Source organism: Phoca vitulina, unplaced genomic scaffold, assembly GCF_004348235.1.
Source record: "Phoca vitulina isolate PV1807 unplaced genomic scaffold, GSC_HSeal_1.0 scaffold29, whole genome shotgun sequence".
Lineage (NCBI taxonomy): Eukaryota > Metazoa > Chordata > Mammalia > Carnivora > Phocidae > Phoca > Phoca vitulina.
Genome location: NW_022589732.1, coordinates 17,648,830 through 17,676,497, shown reverse-complemented (window position 1 = coordinate 17,676,497; position 27,668 = coordinate 17,648,830). Strand labels below are relative to the sequence as shown.

Genomic DNA, 27,668 nt, shown 5'->3' with positions numbered 1-27,668 from the left:
TAAAAATACTTTAATGCATGTGCTAGGTCCTCCAGGGAGCCCTCGTGTGGTGCTGGGAGAACTGCTCTGGGTGGGAAGACTGTTTATTGGAACTGTCAATAACACACAGCGCATGGCATATGGTGGGTGCTTAATAAATATTTACCCAATAAATAAATAATGTTTTTTCCTTTGCAGAGTTGGGGAGCTGGGCCCCAGAGAAGTGGACGAGGACATGTTAGGTTGCGACAGTTCCTTCTCTTGCCCCACCCTTGGCTTTAAAGGACTGCACTGTCAGCCGGAGAGACGGTGTCCTGATCACTTTCCCTGACAAGCAGGCTGGGCTGGGTGGGATTCTCTAGAAGCGTGTCCCACTGCAGGCTGATAATGCTGGCTGTTTGGAGCTTCTCTTGGCTGTGTGGCAATTTCTAGATATCGATCCTGCTGAGTCTGATTGTCAGTTCTCATCTTGGTGAGTATATGTAATGAAGGGATTCCTTCCTCATCTCACCTCCTACTCCCCCAGCTCAGGCTCACCCCCAGCAAACCAGGAGACTTTACAGAGCTGCAGGGTCTCCCTGGGCCTGTGCCCTGCAGACAGACCCAGCATCTCAAGTACCTATTCTCCTGGACAGTGAGACAGCCCAGGGTGTTGGGGGTTGGGAGGGGGGGTGGAGGAGATGGGAAGGTTCACCTGCTGGGATTGGCCGCCAGGATTCTGTGTCATTCCTTTACAGGGGAAATGACTTGTTTCTTACTGCTGAAGCTTTGGAGCTTTGGAACCTTCTTGTATTACAGCCACAATTGTGGCTGTGCTTTCCCAGGAAAGTGGAGCCCCCAGGAGAGGCAACCAGCTCAGGGCAGCTGTGTGTCTCTATGTCTTCTTGTGTCTTGGGTCTCATGTCTCTTTCTTTCTAGTTCTCTCTGACTTTGTCTCTGTTTCTCTCCCTCTCCTTCCTTTAATGTTTCACTTCATTTCTTCCCTCTCCTTCTCATCTCCAAGTTCCTCTCCCAGGTCTCACACTTTTGTTCCTGTGAAATTTTGCACAGCTCCACCCCATAATGCCTTCTTTCTCTCCACAGGGACACCCTTTCCTGCTATTCGCCTTCACACCCACCAGCCTCCCCGTGGCCTTGAAAGGCCCTGGCTTGCCTGCAACCCCAGGGCTCATCCCACAGAGGTTCTTCAAAGCTCCCATCTTGGCCTCAGGCTGTGTCTGGCTTCCAGCGAGAGGCCCAGGATCTGGGCTGCCAGATGCACCTGCTGTGTTGAACGCCCCCCACTGGGGAGCTTTTGGTGGGCTAACTAGGAAGCCCCCGCCCCTGCAGGGTGCACAGAGGCCCAGATGCAGTGGGGGCCAACTTCCTGGTGCCACCAGCCTAGGAAACTTCTGAGGTCCTTTGTGCTGACCTACAGTGGGGGACTCACTGGGGCAGTGGGCTCCCCATGGGGGAAAGGACCCCATGGAGCTCTGAGACCCAGATTAGCATTTTAAAGAAAGGTCAGCAAGAAAGGATTTCTGAGACCTGCCGGGAGCAAAAGGGATGTTGGTGAGGAAAGTTCACCATCCCCCCCCAGTCCTCAACAGGCCCATCTGCTGACCTGGTAGCATTTGAAAGGGCAGGGAAGGCACCAGATGAGGAACGGGAGAGTTGGATTCGAACTTCAGCTCAGCCACTGGTGAGCAAAGAGTTTGGGCAGGTTACTTCATACCTCCAAGCCTTACCGTCCTCCCTTCTCAAAAGAAAATGTCAGACAGAAAGACCTCAGAGATCCTCCCAGCTCTAGAGTTCTGATGGCCCAGTGAAAGGGTGAAGGGCATGACCACCAATGGTGCTGTTGTCCCCTGACCTGTAGAAAGGCCTCAGAGCAAATATGAGCTCTTTGTGTGACGTTGCACGAGGTACTTAACCTATCTGAGTCTCAGGTTCCACATCTATATGGTGAGGATAATGCTTGCTTTATAGGATCCTGTAAGAACTACCTCAAATAGGAAAGTACAGCGTTTCTCAAAGGATGAGCTCTGTGACCGCAGGTGGTCCAAAGGACGATTTTATCTCAGATTCCATCCTGGTATTCAGTGAGAAAGCCATACCCTGCTCAATCCTCTGTGAAGTCTAGTTGCCACGGAGACAGCCCGCCTGCCTGTACCACCTCTGTGACTCTCACCAATTTCTCCGTTTAGCAGAGAGTCCAGGCCTCAGGGTGCGGGTCTTCAGTTGATAACACTAAGCTCTGATTTGATAACATCGTTTTTATTCATTACGTCTGTTTTTGTTTCTCTTCTGTTTATTATTTACATATTTCTGTTTCTACCTTGTGTTTTTATTATCATTTATTTACCTTGTATTTATGGCAATGCTGGTTTTAAACAAAGCTAGTGTTATAAAATTTCCTTTTGAAATAAATTTGAGTAACTAAGAGGAGTCACTTGGAGACAAATAGTAATACCTAGTAAAGGCAGCGCAGTGATAAAGTTGTGAAGATGATCTAAGAGTTGGGGAAGTGCTTGCATTAAATCTGGGGCCACGTCGAGTGGTAATCATGTGGCTAATCATGACTGTTACCGCCCTACAAGGAAGGGCGTGTACTTCCTACATGCCATTTCTCTGCCTGCGATCTCAGCTCCCAGGTGCTGGGGACCCCGGTCTCCCCGAAAGCCCCATGGATGAAAGAGCAGAGCAAACCCTCTGGGCAGTGCAATGTGGGGATGAATTCTGTTCAGTCTTCAGATTGGCTCTGACTTTGATGGTCTCCCCCATTGAATTTAATGGAAAGCCATTTCAATGGCCACCAGATTATGAACCATGGAACCTCTACAGTAATGATAAAGGGGCTGGAATTCCCATCTGAGCCATTGTACTTTAAACAGAATATGTATTACCTTCTGAAATAAAAGCCACTTATGCATACCAGCCAATCTGTCTCAGTATAGTGTCACCAAGACAGATCTTGATAGAAGAGCCAAGAGCAAGGCAAATAAAAAGCTTTAAGTCCATGACTATCCATCACCCCGGGAGTTCTCAGGACTGTTAGGGCAGCTTGTGGGTTACTTTATTCAACTTAACAGTTTTCGATTTTGTTATAAGGAGGGAAGAAAAAAAATGAGATTTATCGATAACCAAAAGGATATTTTCGTAAGCCTCCAATCCAGTGTAGCACCTTGCAGAAAATTCATTTAGCGTAGGGTTCTGATGCTCCTGGAGGCTTTCTGAAAGCAAAGACTCAGCCACATACCTGGCAGCATCTGCCTCTAACAGTCTGTTCTGTTCCAGCTGCATAGTGCAAGGTGTCTTTCCAGAAGTATCTCAAGTATCTAAGGTTTGTGCTCATATAAGCCCATGCAAGAGGTCCCCAGGAAGGAAGATCTGGCAAAGCACTCGGTGGATGCCTCCCAACAGAAGTGGCATCAGCACCTGGAAAAACCTCTGTGGGTTTGGATTTGCTAGAATGGCCAGGCAATTCTCCTTAATAAGGAGAGCCATGCAAAGGAGGAATTTCCTTGGTGGCAGACTCAGGGACTCAGGTCCTGGCCAATGGTGAGGATCTACCTCTCCTTCTTGTCCTCAGGTAGTATTCCTAGAATTGTGTTTCCTACATTTTTGAAGTCTGTCTTCTTCTGCCCAAACATGGCAAACCCCTTCCATAAAAACTTTTCATAAACTTTCTTGGGGCACCTGGGTGGCTCAGATGGTTAAGTGTCTGCCTTCGGCTCAGGTCATGATCCCAGGGTCCTGGGATCGAGTCCCACATCGGGCTCCCTGCTCCTTGGGAGCCTGCTTCTCCCTTTGCCTCTCTCTCTCTCTCTCTGTCTCTCATGAATAAATAAATAAAATCTTTAAAAATAAATAAAAAAAACCTTTTCATAAACTTTCCTTTTTAAACTCAGCAGCCAGTTTATTTGTCCGTTTCCTTTATGTCTTATTCTTCTGCAACTCCCAGGATATTGATAGCTTAGCTTTTTGTCTTGTTTAGTTTTGCAAAAACATTGCAGAAGCAGGATTTCTTGGTCTCACACAGATGGACTTACCTCTCATAAAAATACCATAGTTTATTATTTTTGAAGCCATGAAATCATGATCTCATCTTCGGGAAGTAGAAAGATGGACAACTGTGAGATAGATACTAAAGCTGAAAGAGTGATGTGACCTCCAGGGAGGCCAGTCGTCAGTGTGGAAGGAAGAGATGGATCCTGGTCTGGATATCATTGTGCCCAAAGCAGACGCCAACAGAGCAAGTTGGAATTAGAAGTCAATGAAACCCACAGGATGGGTTTTTGACTCATCTTTTCTTATGCTCAAGAAGGCTTACAAGTGGGAAGGATGGTCTCAGCATTGTACTTACGTGCAAATGCGACACGAGCTTCCGGGCGGAGGCAGGATGGAAGCCCTTGGGTCATCTGCACAGTCCCTTATATGGTCTAGTCATTAGAGCACCTTGTGGTCCGAGGGATGAGTTGCGTACTAGACTGCCCAGATCTTGAACCACTGCTTTTGCAAAGACCGAATTAGGGATCCTCTAAGAAAAGGATTAGAAAGTCTCTTGGTCTGGTTTAGGGTGCTCTATGGGTCAGTCTGTAGAGCATGCGACTGCTGACCTCAGGGTCGTGAGTTCAAGCTCCTCATTGGGTGTGGGGCCTACTTAAAAAAAAAAGTCTCGGGGCGCCTGGGTGGCTCAGTCGTTAAGTGTCTGCCTTCGGCTCAGGTCATGATCCCAGGGTCCTGGGATCGAGCCCCGCATTGGGCTCCCTGCTCCTCGGGAAGCCTGCTTCTCCCTCTCCCACTCCCCCTGCTTGTGTCCCCTCTTTCGCTGGGTCTCTCTCTGTCAAATAAATGAATAAAATCTTTAAAAAGAAAAAGTCTCTTGGTCTGGAAGTAGGAACAAGTTGGGTGGTATCAAGGAGAATCTCTTCACCTTTGGCTCCTTCTTTTCCCACCAGCAAAAATGGGTGGACTAGTTTTTGCCCTGCCTACCTCCCGGAAGCAAGGTCTATAGAATGGGCATTCAGGGGCAGGGACACAAATCAGAGAATGAAAGGGACATGGGAATTTGCAGAATCATTATTCTGGAAGTCCTGTGGAATGCAAGTGGGAGTCAAATTCAAACCAGGTCACGGTCTGTGAGCTGGGTCTACTTTGACCCAGCCAAGGAGGTAGTGTAGGGGAATGAAGACTATATTCTTGCAAGTTGGTATACTGGTTGGCACTGGGGACAATGACAGAGGATGATAGGACACTATTCTTCACATTCTTCACTCAGCATTGGCTGATCTGAGGCCAGTGATTCGGGGCAAGACTGGGAAGTATCCCACAGATGGGTTGGCTCACATGTGTACCCTCCCTGGAAGACGGGTACTGGGTCTAGGATGTAAGAATATCAGCAGAGATCTTCTTCAGGACATCTTTTCGACTACTGTGGATCATTTACGCGTGGTTTTAGGACTTATTTTAAAAAATGTTAAATTTTGGAATAACCTAAATGTCAGCAGTATGCCATCTAATGAAATATTATTCGATTATTTTTAAAAAGTGTTTTTTTGGTGATATATCGAGACACGGAGAAAAATACAATTTAATTTTAAGGGAAAATAGGATAAAAGTTAGATGTTCAATCTAACCCCAATTTTTAAAAAATACACCCCTCTAAGAAAATAATGTGAAATATACGAAAATATCAATCATGATTTTTGGTGGGCTGTGGTAATTTTTAGGTAATTTTTATATTCCTTTATGAAATGTTTATTTTCCAAATTCTTTGAGTCTGAGTTATTATAAGCAGAAGTAAACAAATATTTATTATAAACAAACCCTTCAAAGCTTGCTCTCTGAGTCCCTCTCTTCATCTTGGGGACCAATGCTCCCTTCTGGAACTTGGAGGCTCTTGGGCATGGTTTCAGCACTGGGCCACTGTGTTCTTCCTTGTCCATTATAAATCACAAAGAGAAATTGCTCTTATGCTGAGTAATTTGACAGATCTAAGACTCAGTTTCCTAGCTGTAAAATGGGAGAATGGCTACTGTCCTTTCTTATACCACAAAGAGATTATAGAGACTGAAGGGAGTAAGGAAGGGGAGAATACTTAAACCATTTAGAACAGAACATGGTGGTAATGGATGGATTGGTATGTTACCAATGGTAGTTACAGCTTAGAAGATCTGACATTAAAGCATGGTAACAATATCAACCCTGTTAGCCGTCTGCATCACAATGCTTCATATGATGGTAGGACTGAAAACTGGGTAATGAATATTATTGTGGTTGCAGGATCTTTGGAATTTTCCCACCAAATTTCTGAATGTTTTAATAGGTCCCCTTTTCAAACATTCACCAAATAACGTCAAGTTCCAGAAAGGGTCACCAGAGGGCGCTAGATCACTTACGGTGTCCCCCTGGCTTCCACAGCCAAACCACCATGATTTGTTATGTCAAGAGTATTGGAACTGGGTCCAGGCCCGAAAAAAAATGAAATCCAGTGTACATTAGTTATGACGTTGGGCCAACATTTAAGTAAATAGGGTTCTTTTTTTCTCCTTGGTTATTACTTTAGTCGCTCTGCTTTTTCGGTTTGTATGCTAATGTACTTTTATTTATTTCTTCTCCGTCAGTTGAGACTGTTCAGATGAGAATACTTTAGAAACCTGAGACCCTGGTTGGCTTTGAAAGCTGCCATAGGCATGTGTTCACGTGATAAAGAGGCTGCCCTCCCCTCTGAGAAGTTTATAAATGTATTTAGAAATAAATACATGACCTATATTGTTGTCAGAACGGAGGAGGCTGAAGTTGGTCTTTTTTTTTTTTTTTTAAGATTTTCTTTATTCATTTACTTGAGAGAGAGAGAGAGATAGCGAGAGAGTGCACAAGCAGGGAGGAGAGGGAGAAGCAGGGTCCCCGCTCAGCGGGGAGCCCCATGCGGGGCTCAATCCCAGGACCCCGAGATCACGACCCGAGCCAAAGGCAGACGCTTAACGACTGAGCCACCCAGGCGCCCCTGAAGTTGGTCTTTGTGGTTAGGCTGTTGGTGCTTGTGTGATGGGCCATGGTTCCCAGCCTGCAGACACACCTACAGAAGGGGGAATGCCCTGGGGCTATCCATAGGTGCCTCTCTATCCTCTGCCCTGGAGTCTGTCCGCGGACTGCCGGTGGGGCCCTCCAGGCCACAGCGTCATGGCTGCAGCAGAGGGCAGGGACACGTTGCCTCAGTCCTTAACCCAGGCGAGGGGCCTTGCTGTGGGCAGAACAGCAAAGTCGGGGCAAGGAGCAATAGTCCTGCCTGGACTCATCTGCTCCACGGTCTGGTGCCTGCCCACACACACACACACACACGAGTACTGGTTTGGGGTCAGAAGATGCGGTTGGCGTTTGGCTGTGTTTTGGGTCACAGTAGTTATAACCCAGACCTGTATCATGTTTTCTTTTTCATCTTTACAAATACGCCTTTGTTATTTGTAGGTAGGTAGGCAGAGCAGTTCCTGTTTTTATTCCAATTTTACAAGTAAGGAAACACGATAAACGCAAGGTACTGAAGGTTCCTTTTGAGTTTGAGGTTGGTTCTGTTCTGCGTAGAACTTTTTCCTCACTTGGGCCAGGTCAGGTGTGGGTCTTCCGAACCTGGTGCTGAAGTTGGCGGATGCTAGGGTGGTAGCAGAAGAGGCTGGCAAAGGCCCGTTGAGGGCTCTCTCTGGTGGACGGTGGCTCTCTCATTCACTGCTTACCAGTCGAGCCGTCCCGGGAGGTAGTGTGGGACTGGGGTTGTACGAAAGGTAGGCTATTGACTTTGATGGTGAGGGACTCTGATGAATCCCGACTCATGATGGGATGACGGAGGAGACAGCGGAGGAGAAACAGGTGGGGATTCTGCAGTTGGGGTGAAGAAGTCACAGCAACCTGTGGCTTCTTGCTAGTAGTCCCAGACTGGTACTTTAGGGGAACTCAGATTGTGGGGGCTGTCCAGGAAGGCCTGGAGAGGATTCATGGTGTGTGGAAGCTCAGTTTTAAGGGGAAGGGAATCCATTCTGGGGGTTTTGTATCCCTGTAGGCAGACAATCCTATCTTTCCCTGCTCTTTTTTTGCTATGGGCATTTTATTTTTAAATTTCAAATCTTGTACTTGATTTAAGGAAAGTCCTTAATTTTCCCGGCATATGCTGAGGCCCAAAGGGAGTAAAGTACAGCCATTTAGAAGGCTAATAAATCAAAGGCGTCTCAAGGTCACAGTTACCTTCTTGCAACCATCACAGCACTTCTGGGGCCGACCCGTGCCGACCCAGTGCTGGGAAGAACCCAGGGTCTTTGCAGGGACTAATGCAGCATAGATGTGTTGAGAGAGGTTGCTGAACACGAAGGATGAGGCTACAGGTACTATCTGGGTGACAATTTCGCTTTCTGGAAAATACCGTCTGTAGCTCCCTTTTATGCATTGCTTTTTTTTTTTCCTCTTTTTTTTTTGAATAGTAAGATTATATATATATATTTTTTTGAATAGTAAGATTATATATATATATATTTTTTAAAGATTTTATTTATTTATTTATTTGAGAGAGAGAGAATGAGAGAGCACATGAGAGGGGTTAGGGTCAGAGGGAGAAGCAGACTCTCTGCTGAGCAGGGAGCCTGATGTGGGACTCGATCCCGGGACTCCAGGATCATGACCTGAGCCGAAGGCAGTCGCTTAACCAACTGAGCCACCCAGGCACCCAGTAAGATTATATTTATTTATTTTTTATTATGTTCAGTTAGCCAACATATAGTAGTACATCATTAGTGTTTGATGTAGTGTTCAAGGACTCATTAGTTGTGTACAACACCCAGTGCTGCTCTCTTTTACGCATTGCTTTTTGAGTACCAAATACTCAAGAACACTTACCTCGTTCTATTTCCCCCTTTGACCTTGACCCTGACTCTTTTCTAATGGGTATGTGTCCTGAGCACAATGAACACATTCTGGATGAGGCTTGGAGAAGCTGCAAATATTCCCTTCAGCCTCTCTGCCCAGCTAAGCCTCCCTTCTCGGGTCCTCCCCAGCATCCGAGGGCCTCCAGAGGCGAGGGGCCAGGCTGAGCTCTCACTCAGGCAGAAGCAGCCCTGGCCCTACAGTAAAGGATGCTAACTTGGCCTTCACCACAGGAAGGGCTGAAAGGAACTTGAGAATTCCAATTAGGCTTAAACTAATGAGCTGGAAACTTTGGGGAAACCACTGTGGGCAATGAGGGGAGAGTATGACCATCTTCCTTCTAATTAGCACTGGAAAAACTTGTGGTCCAACTGGTAGCCAAGAGGAAGGGCAGTGTACAGAGGGAGCAAAATTTCTGGGAGCGTTACAAGAGGTGTGGTGTGGGAATAGAGGCTGCTGAACAAAACCAGGCTCCTCCTCCTCTTGAAGGGTGGGGGTAGGAGGGAAGACCCTATATGGGGAAAGGCAGGCTTAAGTGGCGCCTAGAGAACCCCTTCTCCCAGCTGGCCTCCTCATACGATGGGGCCTGGGGCTAGATAAAAGGGGAGCGACTTTGGGGAACTCAATTGTCTATTGTAGCCTGCATCATCCCTGAGGCCAGGTCCCCCTTGCTCATCTCTCTCTACTCTCTTAGGCAGCCTCTGTCCCTTAATAAGGAAAACGCAGAAAAACCACCTGCTGCTGTCAAGAGCCACAGACCACCCGCTAGCCTCCAGCCATGCGTGCGGCACTGGGGCACCAAGGAAGGGGGTAGGGAAGAGCAAACTAGGGGCCAGAGGGGGTCGAACTAGGGTGTGTATCCTGGAGAAGGGTCCTCCTCACTCCCGAAGCCCGAGGATTTGGGGGTGTCCGGCTCGTGGTGTCGATAGCTGGTCACCCCTTCCCTCCCCACCGGGAGGTCCTTTGGTAAAAAAAAATGGTCTGCCATGGGTGTCCCGCCATCCTCCTCGGGCCCCCGGGTCGCTCGGCTGGGGGCGCAGCACCTTGGAGAGAGGCGCCCCATCTCGAGCCTTGTTTTGGGGCGCTCTACCTTGCGCTCGGGGGGTCAGGGGTGCGTGCCAGGGGGCCTCCGAGGGGTCAGCCTGCCCCCTGTCCAGCCCCGAGCAGAGGCGAGCCGGCGCTGCGGGCCTCCTCCCCTCCCGCCTCGGGCGGCCTGAGCCCGCGCCCGCTCCAGTTGCTGCAGCTGCTGCTGCTGGCGGCTGCGGGGAGCGCGGGGAGCGCGCCGAAGAGGCTCGGGCGGCGAGGACGGGGACGAGGAGGAGCCGGAGGAGGCGAGGAGGAAGAACGAGCGGAGGCCGAGGAGGCTCAGCGGCGTGGCGACGCGGCTCAGGGATCCCGGGGGGCATGGGCTAGCGGCCGGGGCGGCCCGGCAGCCGGACGCGGTGGACCTTCCGTGGCCCCGCGCGTGCAGGGGCGGCGAGCTGGAGCCGAGCGCAGCCGGGGACTAGAGGCTGGCGCGGGGGCGTCCCGGAGGAGGGGGCTGATTACCCGTTATTAACTAGTTGCCGCCTAATAAGCCAGGAGCGGCGGGTGAGCGACGCGGGCTGCGCGCGGGGAGGGTCCCGGGCCGGAGCGCAGCGCACTCGCGTGGTACACGGTGGGCCGGCGCGCAGAGCCGGGGCGGGCCCGGGGGCGGCGCGGACCCCGGGCGCGGGCGGCCCGCGGCGCTCCCTCGCTCTCGGCGCTGGGGGCCGGCGCAGCCCCGGGCGAGCGGGGCGCAGGCCGGGGCGGGGAGCAGCCCGCGCGCTCCATCCCCTCCCCCCCCCCCCCGGGGGGGGGGCCGGGGGGGGGGCTGGCGGCGGCGGCCCGCCGTATATATCTCGGCGCACCCCGCCAGGTCGCGCACAGCGCCCCGAGCCCAGGCGCCTCCCCGCCCCCTCCCCGCGCTCCGCGGCGGCGGCGGCGGCAGCAGTAGCAGCAATATGGCTGTTGATGGGTGTTCGGGGTGGCGCTGGCGGCGGGAGGAGCTCCCCCGAGCCCCTGCGCCGGCTGCCCGTTGCTAGCTATGGCAAATGGTGGCGGCGGCGGCGGCGGCAGCAGCAGCAGCGGCGGCGGCGGCGGCGGCGGCGGAGGCAGCAGTCTTAGAATGAGTAGCAATATCCACGCGAACCATCTCAGCCTAGACGCGTCCTCCTCCTCCTCCTCCTCTTCCTCCTCCTCTTCTTCCTCCTCCTCCTCTTCCTCCTCGTCCTCGGTCCACGAGCCCAAGATGGATGCGCTCATCATCCCGATGACCATGGAGGTGCCGTGCGACAGCCGGGGCCAGCGCATGTGGTGGGCTTTCCTGGCCTCCTCCATGGTGACTTTCTTCGGGGGCCTCTTCATCATCTTGCTCTGGCGGACGCTCAAGTACCTGTGGACCGTTTGCTGCCACTGCGGGGGCAAGACGAAGGTAACGCGCGCCCCGGGCGCCCGCCCCCTGCGCCAGCCCACCTCCTCGCTCCTCGCCGCGCCGGGCCGCCCTCCATCCCTGCCTGCCTTCCCCGCGCCGCCTGCCCTTCCCTCCGCTCTCCCCGCGCCCCGCTTGGCGCGGCGGGCGGCGCGCCGGGGCTGAGGAGTTGCCCCCGACCGGTGCGCTCCGGGACGCGGACGCCCAGTCCCGTCCCCTTGTTTATGGTGGGGTCGCCGGCGGCTGCGGTTGGGGCCGGGCAGGGGGACGCGCGCCGCTCGGGGTGCGGGGTAGGGAGAGCGGAGCACGCGGGGCCCGAGGCCGCGGGGGGCCTCCGGGTGCGTGTGCCGCCCGCCTCGCCCGCCGCGGCCGGGCTCCTGGTGGTGGGAGACCGGGAGCACGTCGGCCCGCACTCCAGAAACCTGTTGGGGAGCCGAGTTCGCGGAGTCGGACGGCAGGGGAAACCCTTTGGGCAGGGGAGAAAATCTTTTGCACTGGGGAATCCCGGGGGAGGAACCTGGCCAGAGGAAGTGGGGGGGGACCTCGGGGACAGCGAGGGAAAGTTGGGGAGATGCATCCCAGTTTTGGAGGCAACCTACGGAGGGCTGCCACTTTAGGAATGTGGCGAGGTCGCACATTTGATGTCACCTTCCTCCCCATCCCTTAGATATTCTCGTGGAACATACCCCCACCCCAGGTTCTTCAGCCTCTGTATTCTCGCCCCCACGCCACCCTCCTTAGGTCCCCGGAAATGCCGCCAGCAGCGGGGAGCTGGAGCAAGGAGGTCCGCACGAGAGCCTCCGAGGCCGCGGTTTCGCGCGGAGCCTCCTCCCCGGCGCTTTTGAGGTGGCTGGATGTCGGCTTAAGCTATTCCTGGCGCAGAGACGCCCACCAGCACCGAGGCTCACTACACCTTAAGTATGGTTGCTAGGCTGACTGCCTGGTCTGTCGCCCTGTCCCTAGAGATGTCCTCTTCTCCCTCCTCCCCCCACTGGCTGAAGGTGAAGGGCTGGGGCAGTTTTTCACAGAAAACTGCAAGATAAAAAAGAACTGGAAAAAAGGGACGGAGCTGCATTGTGTTTGAGTAATTCCCATCCTAGGGGACTTCGCAGCGCCAACATTTTCCGAGGGAGGGGAGATCAAAGGGAATAGGGGAACGGCCCAGGGTAGAGGCAGATCTTGGGATGTTCACACCTTTTTCTAGTAAAGTTAATCCCAGGACCCCTCAAACTTCCACAGGGCTCCACAACTTGTAGCAGCCTCCTTAGTTGCTGTGGGAAGTAGGGAAGCCAGGGGCTGTTGGTGAAGCACAAGGGTGAACCCAGGCTCTCTCTCCTGATCATTAATTATACACCGCGCTGGGTGCTGGAGCTCAGCTGTGTTTTGTGGCAGCACATTTGTGTTTTGGAAAATACTGGTGTGTTGGAAATAAGGGAGAAAAATAAAAGCCATCTCTCTGTCCTCCTCCTCCCATTTCTCCTGAGGCTTCCAGATGTTGACCAGCCAGCTTTGGCGTTACCTCCTCCGCCATAGAGGTTTCGCCTTACTTGTCCAGGTGGGAAACCTCCCATGTTCCAGAGAAGCAAACAGGTTAAGCAAAGTCAGAACCATGAGACCCCGAGACCATGCTTCTTGCCTTAGCCTTCCTCTTAACCGCTTGTTCATAGAGCCTTCTTGATCACACGTTCACTCCTCTCCTCCTCCTCCCAGTCTTGAGTCCTAGCGTTTTGTTTGTGTTTTTCCTTTACTGAGAGTCTGTGTCTGCCCTTAGGGGAGGGATAGCTCCTGGTCGTAGGCATCTAAAATGTTCAAAACCACTGAGTGGTTTGGGTGCAGTTTTTAACAGCCTCCTCATCCTTAAGGCATTGGGCATTCTTGATCATAACGAAAACTTTTCAGTGAGTCAAAATAAGTTGTGGTGTTTTTGTGATCGTAGGGTTTTAAACACAGCTTCCACGTCCTTTTACCCTAGGGGTCCACAGATGTCACTGCAGTCCCCGTGATGAAATGCTAATTGGATTGTTCACATAATCTCTTTCATAAAATGATGACCAAGCATAACTTCTGTCAGTCTTCTCAAGAAAAGAGGTTTTTGGCAATGATCATTAGAAAAAATGATCCCTGTCTATTAGGCTGTATTTTGTAGCTGTGAGACCAACTGAGCTGACCTTACTGGAAATTTCTACAAAAAATCAACCTGGGACGAGAGATGCTTGCAATTGGTTGGGAGCTTATGAGGCCAATGGAGGATGAGGTCAGGTCCCTTTTGATACCATTAGAGTAGACTTTAAAACATGCCCAGAATCTCTTAATAACTACCCCTTGATTTGCTCACTTGAACCATGTGTAGGCAGCTCATTAATAGTAACTTAGACCTTTTCTGAGCTTTTCTTTCTACCCCCAAGGTCTGTATTTTTACTGCCATCATGGTTTTTTGTCCTTCATTCTTTTTACTTTCCAAGTATTTGGTAGTTGTCGAGGTGCCGTATGGAAGAATGCATTTGTCCTAAGTTTGGAATAATGATTTTAGTGCTAGGCTTCCCAAGCAAACTGAGACTGCTTTTGCACAGAATTCTGTCGGCCCTCAGATGTCCTCACCCTCAGCCTCATTCAGTCCCAAGATGGTTTGAACAGGAGCTGGGGTCTCGTGGAGGGCTGGTTTCTAGCTTCTGAAATTCCATGGGAGGTAAGTTTCCGCAGGGTGTCCCGACATCACAAGTATTTGGCCTCTGGGATGGCACCATCTTTTTTGATCAAAGGAAGCTGGGACTATGGGTGTTCCTCATGGGGCCTCGCATCATTAGCACCTTTGGCCTCTGAATCTCAAGTGGTGAGTGACTTTACTGTTTTGAAAAGAATGGAATGTGGACTTTTTTGGGAAATGAGAGAACTAATCACATTTCCCCTGGTTGGGAACTTGGGCACAATCATCCAGTACTGTGTTCTTTGCTGTACTTTATCACATTATTGTTTTTCTCTGCTGGGTTTCATCAGAGCTCTGTGTTCACGAGGCTGTGACGTTTTGAGGTCCAATCCAGTTGTAGACTGTAGTGAACAGTGAGCAGCTCAGGCAGCCTGGATCAGGCCATGACCTTGAAGAAGTCATTTAACATCTCTGGGCTCTTTTTCCTTGTGTTTAAAATGTGGAGATTGAATTCTGTGACTTCTGATGCCCCTTCCTGCTCTGTGATTCAGTGTCAGTGGTTGGAAGGAGTTGAGAAACTATGGGGAAAGTTTCTAGCTCAGAATGTGTTTTGCAGTTTTCTGGCAAATTCTTTAGGAATTCAGCCTTGGAGTGCTTCTGTGTCTTTATTCCTGCCTTCTCCTCTTCCAGCACACAGTCTCCTTCTCTTCAGATTAGTCTGGGGAAACTGAGGCCAGCTTTCTGAGGGAGCTGTGGCTTGCTGGGGGACCTGAATGTGGCCAGGCATAGGCTCAAGCCTGCCCTCAGTTTGAGCTATCCACCCTGGAGAAGTTTGGGCTTGATCAAGCCCGGTCTGCATGTAATGAATTATTGTCTCCATGGCTGTGTCTGAGAAAACAACACGTTTTCTCTGTCAGGTTCGTGACTAATATAAATATCAGATCCCGTTATGGCTTGGTAATTACCCAGGGTCTGGCCCGACGCATCCAATCAGGGCTGGAGCTCCAGTGCCTCAGAATTTTTGATTCCAGATTGGCCCTGCTGTCTCATCTCATCTTGGGGATTGCCTGCACTGGACGACCTTCAGCTAATTCTCTCTGATCAGATCACTTAGGGTGGCCTTGGAGAAGCTCTCAGGTCCCAGTCACAGGGGAGTTCCAACAGACCTTCCCTCGAGCAGAGGGCGTTTGCTTCCCATTACCTGGCTCTCTTCATGGAAATGCACACTTTATAGTAGAGACTCGGCAGTCAGACCCGAGTGCAAATCCTTGATCGCACACTTATTTGCAGGGCATCTTTGGCTGGCAGCCATGTCAAGCCTTGATTTCTTCATCTGTAAAAGGAGCATAATGAGGCTTACTTTGTAGGATGCTTATGAGGAGTAGCAATAATGGGTATATAGTACCCAGCAAATGCCTGGCACTAAGCAGGCTTCCTGTAAATAGCTCCACAAAGTGGTGAGTTTGTTTTCTCCTCGATTCCTTGAACGTTTTTGGCCCCAGAGGGGCACAGACTACAACAAGTAGAACTTTTTTGAGCCAAAAGGAACCTCTAGACTCTGAAGTCTCCTGTCCTTGGGTCCAACCACTACTTAGGGTCAGACTGAGATTTGGGTTCATGGCTCTTGGCTGTTGCAGGGCTGGAGGATTGGGGTGGGGGCAGCCAGGGAAGGCTCTGTGTTTTGACGGTTGCTCTTTGGATGGTGGGGACGTTGGTGGACTAGTGTTGACTAGTGTTGACACCGTCTGGCTCCAGGAGCGGTAGACCGAGAGGATGCGAACAGTTTGGTAGGAGGGCAGGGTCCGGCCAGCACTTGCCCTTACCTTGTGGAAAACGTTGTGAATCAATGGCACTCCTGAGCGCCCCCTTGGAGAGTCACATCCCAGGCTTGGGGACGTCCTGTAGTAGAGAAATGGGTGAAACTGCGCTTACCTGAGCTCCCGTTGAGCGGACTTGCTTAGCTGTCAAGCCTGCTGTGCCGTACCCAAGAGTCAGCCTGTGACCTTGGGCAAGGACTTGGCTGCTTCGTGCCTCAGTTTCCTCATCTGCAAATTGCGGGTTGTCCTAGAGCACAGCCCTGTGGGGTAGCTACTCTCTCTAGCCCTATTTATAGACTTTCCTAAGAGGACGCTGGTGCCCTAAAGCCTTGGGCTGACTCTGTATCCAGGTGTGCTGGGGACTTACCCAAACATGCATCATTAGGACGGGAAGAGCTGCCCTATCATTTGGCATGGGGCAGAGGGAATTCCAAGGGTAAGGCCAAGTGGGCCCCCTGTTTGCCTTGCTACTGTCCTCCTCCCTGGGTGGGGACATTCATTGGGTGCCTGGTAGTGGGGAGTAAGTGCTTGCTTTGGGTCTCTCTCTCTAGTCTCACCAGGGCAAGAGAAGGGTGCTGCTGAAACAGTCAGGCTGGCCCTGGGGTGCGGTGGCAGGACCTCTTGCCCAAAGTGGGCAGCGGGGGTGTCCCAGCTCATGGTGGCAGTGGCCGTGCTAACCTGTGAATCCCAGCAGCCAGCACCACCTTCTCGGGCCTTCAGAGCGGTGGAGCCCCTGGAGGGCCGCCTCTGTGGCTCCCCTGGGGGGGGGGAGGGCTGTGTTTATGCAGTGACGTTGCAGCTCCTGGGCCCTGCCGGGAATCCTGCCCTTCGTGGACACGTGTCTAGGGGTCAGGCAAGGTCAGGCCTCCTGCAGGACCTCTGAAATTCCACAGCCTTTCTGCGCCCAGCAGGGAGCAGACCGAAAGTGCCTCCTTTTTTGAAATGCTTCTCTTGAGTGGGTGGAATCCTGGCCCCGGGCACACAGGGAAGGAATCTCAGCCTCAGAGGCAGGGGCTTCCTAGCATTCTGGGTAGGAGTCTCAAGGAGTGTTCAGTTGGGATATCAGAGCTCTTCTTCCGAGGGCTGGAGAGAACATCTGTTGATCTAGTGGGGGGGGGGGCGGCTCTCACACCTTAATATGCATATGAATCACCTGGGGAGCATTAAAATGCAGCTTGTGGCCCGGAAGGCCCAGGGTCAGCCCTGAGGTCCTGCGCATCTGACCGGACAGGGGCGGGTGTGCTTCTGCTGTGCAGACCACACTTTGAGGAGCAAGGATCTGGGCCACTCCTCAGCCTCCAGTCAGTGCCTCCCGGAAAAAAAAAAAGCCTATGTTTGACTGTGGAAATTCCCAGCTCTAGAGCAGCAGGGGAGGGGTGGGACGAGGAAGATTCACTGTTGCCAGGACAGCCAGGTGGAGAAGACTCGGCTCAGGCCCCTCCGCGATGCTGTGGTTCAGTCTGGGCCCTTCCTGCTACGGCCAACCGTTCGGGTACCTGCTCCCAAGGAACCCACAAGCACTGTTGGTTTGGGGCTGGGTTGTGGCGGCCAGAGCCGCGTTCTGTGGATGCACAGGGTGTGGTGTGTGTGTTGCTGGCCCATCAACCCGCGGGCTCTCCCTCTCGCCAGTCGGTCACACTGCAAGGGGTGAGGCTTCCCGAAGTCCAGGATGGCAACTCAGCCAAACCACCTTCTTGCAAAATTAAAGGCTCGTGGTGTCGTCCGGGCTGCACTCTGGTGATGCGCCAGGAAGCCAGTTGCTGGCCACTCCCTCCGGGGTGTTTGAAGTCAGGGGGCAGCAAAACTGCCAGCCTGATTTTCCGCAGGGACCTGGGAACTTAAAAGGATTGGCCTCAAGACAGATCCTGAGTGTGGGGGAGACGGGGGGGGGGGGGGGGGGGGGGCTGTGCTGTGCCCCCTCCAGCTGTTCTTCTCAAGGATTCTGGCAGGTGAAATGGAAAGTAGCTCCTTTTGTCACCTTAGCCCGGTTGTTTGCAGCTCCTATTCTCAGGGACTTTTTCCTTGAGGTGTGCTGTTCATGTCGTTCCACTGTCAAAGAGTAGAAGCTGGAGTAAACTCTCAGCCAAAAGCATCTTCAGCAGCCAGAATGAAGAAGGGCTTAGCACAATGTTCAGCACAGAATAGGTCCTCAGATTAATGTATGGTTACGATTGTTGTTGTTGATTTTGCTTTTATGACCTGGTAAGTACATACATACTATGTGTCCGAAACCGAGCTGGTGCTAGGGGAAAAATAAGACCCAGTTGTGACTTACCAGCTATGTTCTCATGGGGTGTGCTCATGTCTGGTCTCTGAGTTGCCTGCAAACGCCCCGAGGGCAGGAACTGAGTCCTCTAAACACAAGCACACATATATGTTGGGAAGGCCCTTTCCACGGTGGTTAGCTGGGGGCCGGGTGGGAGTGTAGTAGGTGCAAATACATTTTGCTGCTTTTTCTGGGTAATTCGTTAGAAGCTACAGAGTAAGTCTGGGTGAAAGGGAGGGGCTTGATTTGGTGACATGATGGTGTTTGAGTCATTCCTGGGTTTCAGTTATTTGTGCCACCCAGGTCTCTCTTGACCGGTGGCTAGCAAGGATTTAGTTCATGGTGAGCAGCTGTTTGTGAGCTGGATGAGTCAGGCAGGGGATGGAAGGGCAGCTTCAGAATAATGGAAGATGGAATTTGCTTTGTTTTCAGCATTATTTGGTGATTGTCTTTGTCTAATTGCCAATTTGGAAATGTAATTGACACTCCAGGTCCAGAATGGATATACTTAACATCCTCATCTCCCTGTAAGATCTCATTACCTGTATGACTAATGCTTTTTTACATGGCCAAACATGAAATTATTTAAGACATCTCATTCACTTTGTATTCCTTGCTGTTTCATTGGCCTCCCTACCTGGTTTTCTGAGGGCTCCAGATCTGGTTTACTCTGGGCATTTCAAAGGTAATTAGCCGAAATGCCTATATTCCTCTCTTCTCTCCTTCCTGCTGCTCTTCCTTCCTTCCTTCCCTTCTTCCATAGTGATTCCTGCCAAGTCTGGGAGCAGAGACTGAAGTTGGCTGGTTAGTGGACAGCAACAGGGACTTGATCTCGCTAATTTAGAAGCACATGGCATTACAAAGTCATAGAGGTGGAAGGGAAACTTAGGGCCTGGGTCCTACTTTCTCCCCAGTGCCAGGGCTGGGAGCCCTGTGCTCCGTCATCATTGGGGATGGGGGTGCTTATGATCTTCTGAGGCTGCTGTTCCCCAGAGGGCAACCCACTTTGGAATGAATGGAAAGATCCTTCTCCTTGCACTAACCTGTCTTGCTTCTGGTCTGTTTCCATGACACACAGAACAAATCTTGGTAGATAATAGATTTCAGGTTCTAAATCCAGCCCAGGAAGGCTCAGAGTTGGGTGGTGGTTAATGTCAGCAATATTGTTGGGGGGTAGAATGCCCATAGTTCTATCCCCTCTCAAGCTACTTTCTTTTTCTCTTAATGACTTCCTGGTGTCCTTCCCCTGGGGTTGTAAGGTTTCTCCTTGTCCCATTCCCCAGAGTTTGGAAAGTGGCCCATTTTGGCTGTTGGTTCTGATAGTTTGCCCTCCAGGATGTGTCTGGTCTTGTTAGAAGCTGTGGGTGGAGGTTTTGGCTGTCCCTGGGCCATCAGGTTACCTCTTTGTCGATGACACATGCACTGTGTTCCAAAGTTTAGCTCCCTTCACAGTTTAGTGTTGGACTTGGCTGGGAGCAGATGTGATTCTGGGGCCATGCCAGGAACCCAGATGTAGAGTGCGGATCCTTTGTTAAGACGCCTGAGTTGGACTCTGCTTTCTAGGTGTCGGCTGTTCCCGAAGGAGAGAGAGCAGATCTGGATCTGGAGCCTCTTCTTGCACCATTTAAGTAGAGCTGCTTCTTAGGATCGAGGGTACTTCCTCCCAGCCGCTCATCTTACCTCTTCTCTGGGCTTCCATATATTACGGTCGCCATTTCTCCTATTCTGTGGAACAGAAAGAAACCAGAAAAGAAAAGAGAACATGCAAGAGGAGAAGGTGAGGGAGAGTAGGGGGTAGAGGGAGATGTTCACACAATGAAAAATAGAATTTCTCTTCTGGGAGTTAGAGGTTGGGTAAATATATAATTGGATGGATTTTGTTTTTAGTTCCTGCACCTTTGTCTTAATGAATAAGTCATGACAATGAGTAAGTGACCTCACCCCCAAGGAGTGAAGCGTTATGTAAAGAACAGTAGAAAGAATGATTTCACCTTTGGAAGATTTTAGCCCTTCCAGTGAGAAGTGTTGTCTAGCTAACTGATAGTATGGAGCCTGGGTGGCCTGTGGCCCAGATACTGGGAGTCACAGGCTCCGTGGGGATCTTCCTTGTGTGTCTATTATACAGGAGCAGAATCCTGCCCCTCTTGGGGAGCAGTTGCTGCATTAACTTGTTTTCCCTTTATGTGACTTTGGAGTATAGACCTTTTATGGCTCTGGAGGGGAAAAAGTGGGTATCCAATGATAATCAAGTGGAGAACTCAGAGAAAGGGCTCTTAGGCTTGTAGGAAGGTTTGGAAGAAGCAGGGTTTATCCAGGTGCTGGGGATTTTCATGACCAACAGTGGCTGGCAACAGCTTCATATGCATTTTTTTTTCTTCTTTGTGCATCTGGGAGCACTTTTTATAAAGTGCTTGAAGAAAGTGCTCCCGGGAATTGTTTTAGCCACCTATGAATTATGGCCATTTCTCCTGTGAATTGTGTCAGCTACAGCTGATCAGGTGTAAGATTCTTGAAGGGTGTAGGAATGGTGTCTTTAGCTGAACACACAAGAGAAGTCAGTGGTTTGTTTCAGTCTTAAAAATGGCATCCTTTCCTTAAGCTCGTGCGCAACCCTATTTTCCTCGTAAGATTTCTTTTTTTTTTTAATTGAGGTATAGCTGACATACGGTATCATATCAGTTTCAGGCGTACAGCGTAATAATTTGATATTTATATGTTGTGAAATGATCACCACAGTAAGTCTAGTTAATATCTGTTGCCATTTATAGATATAGAATTTTTTTCTTGTTATGAGGTCTTTTAAGATTTATTCTCTTAACAACTTTCAAATATGCAACACAGTTTTATTAATAATAGTTGCTTTGCTACACATTACATCCCCATGACTTATTGATTTTATAACAACAAGTTTGTATCTTTCTTTACCTATTTCGTACACCTTGAATTCCCAGCCTTTGGCAATCACCAATCTGTTCTCTTATCTTTGAAGTTTTTTTGTTTTTGCTTTTTTTCAACAGTGTGAATATATTTAAGACTCCTGAACTATACACTTAATATGGTTAAGATGGTAAGTTCTCTGCTATGCCTATTTTACCACAATAAAAAAAAAAAAAAGGATAAAAAATTCCTCCTGGAGATGACCCCCCATTATCTTTCACATGTAAGTGAGATCATATGGTATTTCTCTTTCTCTGTCTGACTTATTTTACTTTACTTAGCATAATGCCCTCAATACCATCCATGTTGTGGCAGATGGCAAGTTTCATTCTTTTTTATGGCTGAATAATACTCCATTGTCTGTCTGTCTGTGTATCTATCTATCAATCACATTTTCTTTATCCATTCCTCTATCAATGGACACTTAGGTTGTTTCCATATCATGCATATTGTAAGTAAAGCTGCAATGAACATGGGGGTGCATATATCTTTTTGAGTTAGTGTTTTTGTTTTCTTTGGATAATGCCCCGAAGTAGAATTGCTGCATCATATGGTAATTCTATTTTTAATTTTTTGAGGAATCTCCATATTGTTTTCTAGAGTAGCTGTACCAGTTTACATCCCTACCAACAGTGCACATGGGTTCCCTTTTTTTCACTTCCTGGCTATGTTATTTCTTGTCTTTTTGATAATAGCCATTCTAACAGGTGTGAAGTGGTAGCTCATTATTTATTTATTTATTATTTTTTATTTTTTAAAAGAATTTATTTATTTGGAGAGAAAGAGAGAGAGAAAGAATGAGTGGGGGGACGGGGGAGGGAGAAGCACACTTCTCGCTGAGCAGGGAGCTCTATGTGGGGCTCGATCCCAGGACCCTGAGGTCATGACCTGAGCAGAAGGCAGATGCTTAACTGACTGAGCCACCCAGGCACCCCTCATTGTAGTTTTGATTTGCATTTCCCTGATGACAAGTGATGTTGAGCATCTTTTCATGTATCTGTTGGCCATCTGGATGTCCTCTTTGGAGGAGTGTCCATTTTTTAAAAATCGGATTGTTTGCTTTTGTTTCTCCTTTGTTGTATAAGTTCTTTATGTATTTTGGATACTAACCCCTTATCAGATATATGATTTGCAAATATTTTCTCCCATTCAGCAGGTTGTCTTTTCATTTTGTTGATGTTTTCCTTTGTTGTACAAAGGTTTTTTTAGTTTGGCGTAGTTCCACTTGTCTATTTTTGCTTTTGTTGCCTTTGTTTTTAGTGTCAAATCCAATACATCGTGGCCAAGAATGATGTCAGTGAGCTTACCGCCTGTGTTTTCTTCTAGGAGTTTTATGGTTTTGGGTCTTACAGTCAAGTCTTTCATCCATCCATAAGATTTCTTTTTTAACTTCAGTGTTTTACACTTTTATCCTCAACATAGAGTAAGTGTACTCCTACACTTTTATCCTCAACATAGAGTAAGTGTATGGCACTTTTATCCTCAACATAGAGTAAGTGTACTCTATGTTCATTGTAGAAATGTACAGCAAGGCATTAGGGGGAAAAAAAGGACACCTTATACCCACTGGGATGGCTGCTATTAAAAAACCAAACAAACCCAGAAAGTAACAAGTGTTGGCTAAGCTGTGAGGATTTGGAATCCTTGTGCACTGTTGATGGGAATATAAAATGATGCAGTCACTGTGGAAAAAAGTATGGTGGTTCCTCAAAAAAAAAAAAAATTAAAAATTAAATTACCATATGATTCAGCAATTCTTCTTCTGGGTACAAATCCAAAAGAAGATATTTGCACACCCATGTTCATAGTAGCATTATTCATAAAAGCCAAAAAGTAGAAGCCGCCCAAATGTTCACTGACAGATGAATGAAAAAACGAAATGTACTATATACATGCAATGGAGTATTATAAAGCCTTATAAAGAAAGGAGATTCTAAAACGTGTTCCAACGTGGATGAACCTTGAGGATATTATGCTAAGTGAAATGGGCCAGACAAAAGGACAAAAACTGTATGATTCTACTTAAATGAAGTACCTAGAATAGTCAAATTCATAAAGATAGAAGTGGAATTGTGGTTGCCAGGGCTTACAGGGAGGGGGAGATGGGGAGTTGTTTAATGGGTACAAAGTGTCATTTTTGCAAGATGGAAACATTCTGCACAACAGTGTGAATATACTTAATACTCCTGAACAATACACTTAATACGGTTAAGATGGTCAGTTCTCTGCTATGCCTATTTTACCACAATAAAAAAAAAAAAAGGAAAAAAAATTCCTTCAAGTCCTACCTCCTGGAGATGACCCCCCCATTATCTTTGGGCACATTTTCTTTCCAGACACATTCTTCACTGTGGTGCTCATGTTTGTCCTTGGGGCAGCTAGTAATTTTCCTCTAAGGGTTGGTAAATGGCAGTCCCATGAGAAGTACCCAACCTGACCTTGTTTGATTTAGGTGGTATCCACACTGAGAGCAGACAGAACAACCCTGCTTCTGCCTGAGGAGTCTGGTTTAATGGTGTCTATTCTTAGAGTAAAGTTAAAGGCTGCTGGAGTTTTGATTTTTGACATATGAGTGGCTCTCTTGTCTCAGGCAAGTCATTGTCCCCCGGCCTCAGTTTTCTTATATGTAACATGTTCTCTGACTCAGTGATTTCAATATATAGCCATTTCTTCAGATTCTAAAGTTATCATTTGTACCTGCTGAAGAACCCAAGAGCAAATCATTCAAGGCCAACGGGCAGCTCTGGTTCTATTATAAATCACAAGAGTGAAATCTGACTGATGTGTCCCCGGAACGTCAATACTGGCTTTGATGTGGTGGCATATTTAAAAATTACAATCTAAGGACATAGACCCTTTTGGAAATACCCTCAAACTTGTCATTAAAAAAAAAAAAGTTCTCAGAAGTAGGTTTTTGTGACTCTGCTATTACTTCTAAGGAAATAGCCACATCATTGTTTAGGTTTCAGTTTTAATTTTTGGTGTGGAGGCAAGGTTGAAGAGGTCTTAGATTATAGACTGTAAGTGGTGCACTGGGATATGCTGGCTTTGGGGAGGTTGGGCATAAAAAGAAACCTCTCATTAAAGAGAAGGTCGTGCAAATCAACCTTCTTTGATGCTTTTCTTTGACTTGCCCCAGAAGGCAACCCTGGAGTGAGAATGTTCATCTTGGCTCTGTTCCTGGAGCATTCCAGCCTCCAGAAGCCAGGATGGGCTAATCAGAGCTTCTGTGGCAAAGGAACGAGCGAGTGTCTGAAGGGACGATCCCCACACATTCAATAACTTCTTCTTTTTTTTTTTTTAAAGATTTTATTTATTTATTTGACAGAGAGAGACACAGCGAGAGAGGGAACACAAGCAGTGGGAGTGGGAGAGGGAGAAGCAGGCTTCCCTCGGAGCAGGGAGCCCGATGCGGGGCTCGATCCCAGGACCCTGGGATCATGACCTGAGCCGAAGGCAGACACTTAACGACTGAGCCACCCAGGCACCCCCCATTCAATAACTTCTGAAATAAAATCCCTCCACCCCCAAACTGTGAGCAGCTAGTACATCAGATCGGACTGAATAGTCTTAGGTTACATAACATCAATTAGATCATGCTACCGGGGGCCACGTGTTACATTTTAACTTGTCACGGACACATTACACTAGCACTTCACAGATCTGCAGGGTTCCAGGTAGCTTTTGGGTATTACTGAGTGAATTGGCGATTGTGTAGGACTTGACGAAGCCTGGACAAAAATACTTCTTTAGATTTGTCTGTAGTGTCGTTATGCTCATATTAGGGGGTGCAGACGTCCTGCAAGTATTTCTTACAAAAATAAACTAAAAATTGAGACGGTAGTTATTGGATCTGCTGTACTGAATGGTTGATTTATAGCCATGAACCAGATATGACAGAGATTTTTAAAACTCTGGGTATCTTTTCATTTTCTGGTGACAGGCAGTACAAGCACTATATTTTTAATTGGTCCCTTCTTTAAGTCAGGAGCTGAAATGTTATCATGCAAATCTCTCCTGAGTTGCATGGAAATTAATAAAATCACAAAGATTTCTATTTGTACTCTGTGAACACAGACGGTAATGAAGCTGAAACAGCGATCTCCAGGGGATGATGCTATTTAAATGCGAGGCAAGGCTTCCAAAGGATTCTAATGGTGAAAAAAGAAACCAGCAAGTGAGCGGTCCGTTCTTTCCTCCCTACCTCACCTACGCTCCTCTGCACTTCCTGACCTCAGGAAGAATTAAGTTAAAACAAAGACCTCTACTCTCTAATACATCCTATCTGTCACCTGTTGTAGCCAACAGCAGTGGACTCTCAGACAGTCTCTCTGGGCCGTTTGTTCCTCCTCTTCAGGCATGCCATGGATCCCTTACTGGTGCTTTTGTTTTGGTAAGTCTATGTGTACTGGGATAACTGACTTCTTAGGGAAAAAAATAACAAACTTTTTTTTTTTAGAGTAGTTATTATGCATCAAGCACTGTTTTAATAAGCTCCTTATGTTTATTATGTTATCTAACCTTCAAAACAGTCCTATGGAGTAACCATGTTTTTTTTTTTTTTTTTTTTAAGATTTTATTTATTTATTTGAGAGAGAGAGAATGAGAGAGAGCGAGTACATGAGAGGGGGGAGGGTCAGAGGGAGAAGCAGACTCCCTGCCGAGCAGGGAGCCCGATGTGGGACTCGATCCAGGGACTCCAGGATCATGACCTGAGCCGAAGGCAGTCGCTTAACCAACTGAGCCACCCAGGCGCCCTGGAGTAACCATGTTTATAATCCCCATTTTATAGATCAGAATACTGAGGCACAGAGAACATCTATATCTGTATATCTATAACATTTTGGATGACAGACTTTGAGTGCTTACTGTGTGTCTAGTGATTTCTAAGCTCTTTACATGTATTATCTTATTTAATCCTCACAACAACCCAGTGGAATAGGCGGTACTTTACAGATTAAGAAACTGAGGCATGGAGAGGTTGAGTACCTTGCCCAGGGTCCCACACGTGAGGGGCAGAGCCAGGTTTGAGTCCAGGAAGGCGGGCTGTGGAGCCTGTGGGTCTCATCCTGGCCCTGTGCACCTACAGGTTTAGCTCCTGTAGTGGTAGGTTGGCTCTGCTCAGTTCATCCGTGCCAAAGAGTGAGGGAAAACATGTAGGCATAGGTAGGACTGAAAAGAAGAGCTGGTGTGTGGAGACTCATGCATCATCCCTAAATGAGGTGTGAGGTCCCTTAGAAAATTCAGAGAATTCTATACTATGAGGATAGAAATGAATCTTAAAGGTTATTTAGTCCTTTTAATCTAAGTCTTGCTTTTCCTTGCTGGAACATGGGATCATCACCCTTTCTCTACTTGATTGGCAGGTGTGCTGTGTGCAGTTGTACAGGTTGCTCACTGCACAACTCTAGGGCTGCTCTGAGATTCAGATCAGGTAATAAATACATAATTAGTCTTTATGAACTTTGGCACATGTGCCATATCTCCCTGTTGGTGGGTATTTGGAGGCACAGAATAAATATGGGGCATTTTTCTGAGTATCAGTCTTCCTTGAAGTTTTGGATACAACCACTATTTTTTTTTTTTTTAAAGATTTTATTTATTTATTTGACAGAGAGAGAGATAGCGAGAGCAGGAACACAAGCAGGGGGAATGGGAGAGGGAGAAGCAGGCTTCCCGCCAAACAGGGAGCCCGATGTGGGACTCGATCCCAGGACCCTGGGATCATGACCTGAGCCGAAGGCAGACGCTTAACGACTGAGCCACCCAGGCGCCCTAACCACTATTTTTGATATTAACACATGCACAGGAGATATTAGGAGTAGGATGCAGAATTCAAGCATATTTTTAAAAACTTGAGGTGTGTATCGTATGTGTGTATTTGTGCATGCACCTGCAGGAGAGCATGAAGAGTGGAAAAGTTTGACACCCACCAGCAAACCCTTATCATTAAACTGTGAATGTAAGCATCCTGATGTGACATGATGCCTTATTATTCCCACATGCTATTTGCTCATATTTGAAACTCTGAAACCGTGTTATTAAAAGAATGGGAATTCTGTGAAAAACATCTAACTATATCTGAATTCCCCAATCTGTTATAAATAAAGTACATTTCAGATGTCGGTGGGGCAGAGAATTTAATCTGTGCACTCAGAAGAGGGTAGGGCTAACTCATTCAGTGGTTATGAATCTTCCCTTGCCTTAGAAAGATTGATTCCTTGCCACTCTCCACCTCCACAGCCTGGAAATACATTATTGTATCACAATATGGATTTCTTTCTAGACCATTGGGTATTGTGGCCTTGCATTTGCCAGACCCCGTGCATGGAATATTTGGGAGACGAAGTGGTCAGTCTGTGAGTCTTTATTAGCACGGCTGTCCTTTTCCCAAGGATATGGAGTTGTGTAAAGCATTGTTTCCTTCTGGGCAATGCCAGTAGCCACACTGCCTGCTTCCAGGGGGCACCATTCACATCATAGTCATGACCGATGCCCCTGGAATTGTGCAGTGTACACCCCACACGTCCACACAGGTGGCTTTTCTAGGTGTCTAGCTTGGTTGTATACACTTACATAAGAAATTAAAAACAGTGCAAGGCCCTTAATTCTTAATGGCCAAACAAGTAAGAGAAACATCAAGAACCGAAGGTCCGGAAAAGGTGGAGAACACTGAGAATTGGTCAG

General features: G+C 48.4%; 1 protein-coding gene across 26 annotated transcripts in view; it reads left to right on the top strand.

Moving 5' to 3' along the window:
• The first annotated feature begins 10,722 nt into the window (after nucleotides 1-10,722).
• Nucleotides 10,723-27,668, top strand: part of KCNMA1 (potassium calcium-activated channel subfamily M alpha 1) — a 715,944-nt gene continuing 698,998 nt past the window's right edge. For all 26 annotated transcript variants that reach the window (XM_032423695.1, XM_032423687.1, XM_032423686.1 and 23 more), the window contains exon 1: nucleotides 10,723-11,320. In XM_032423695.1, the coding sequence (XP_032279586.1) occupies nucleotides 10,934-11,320 (387 nt within the window). In that variant the 5' untranslated portion in view covers nucleotides 10,723-10,933. The remainder of the gene's footprint in view (nucleotides 11,321-27,668) is intronic.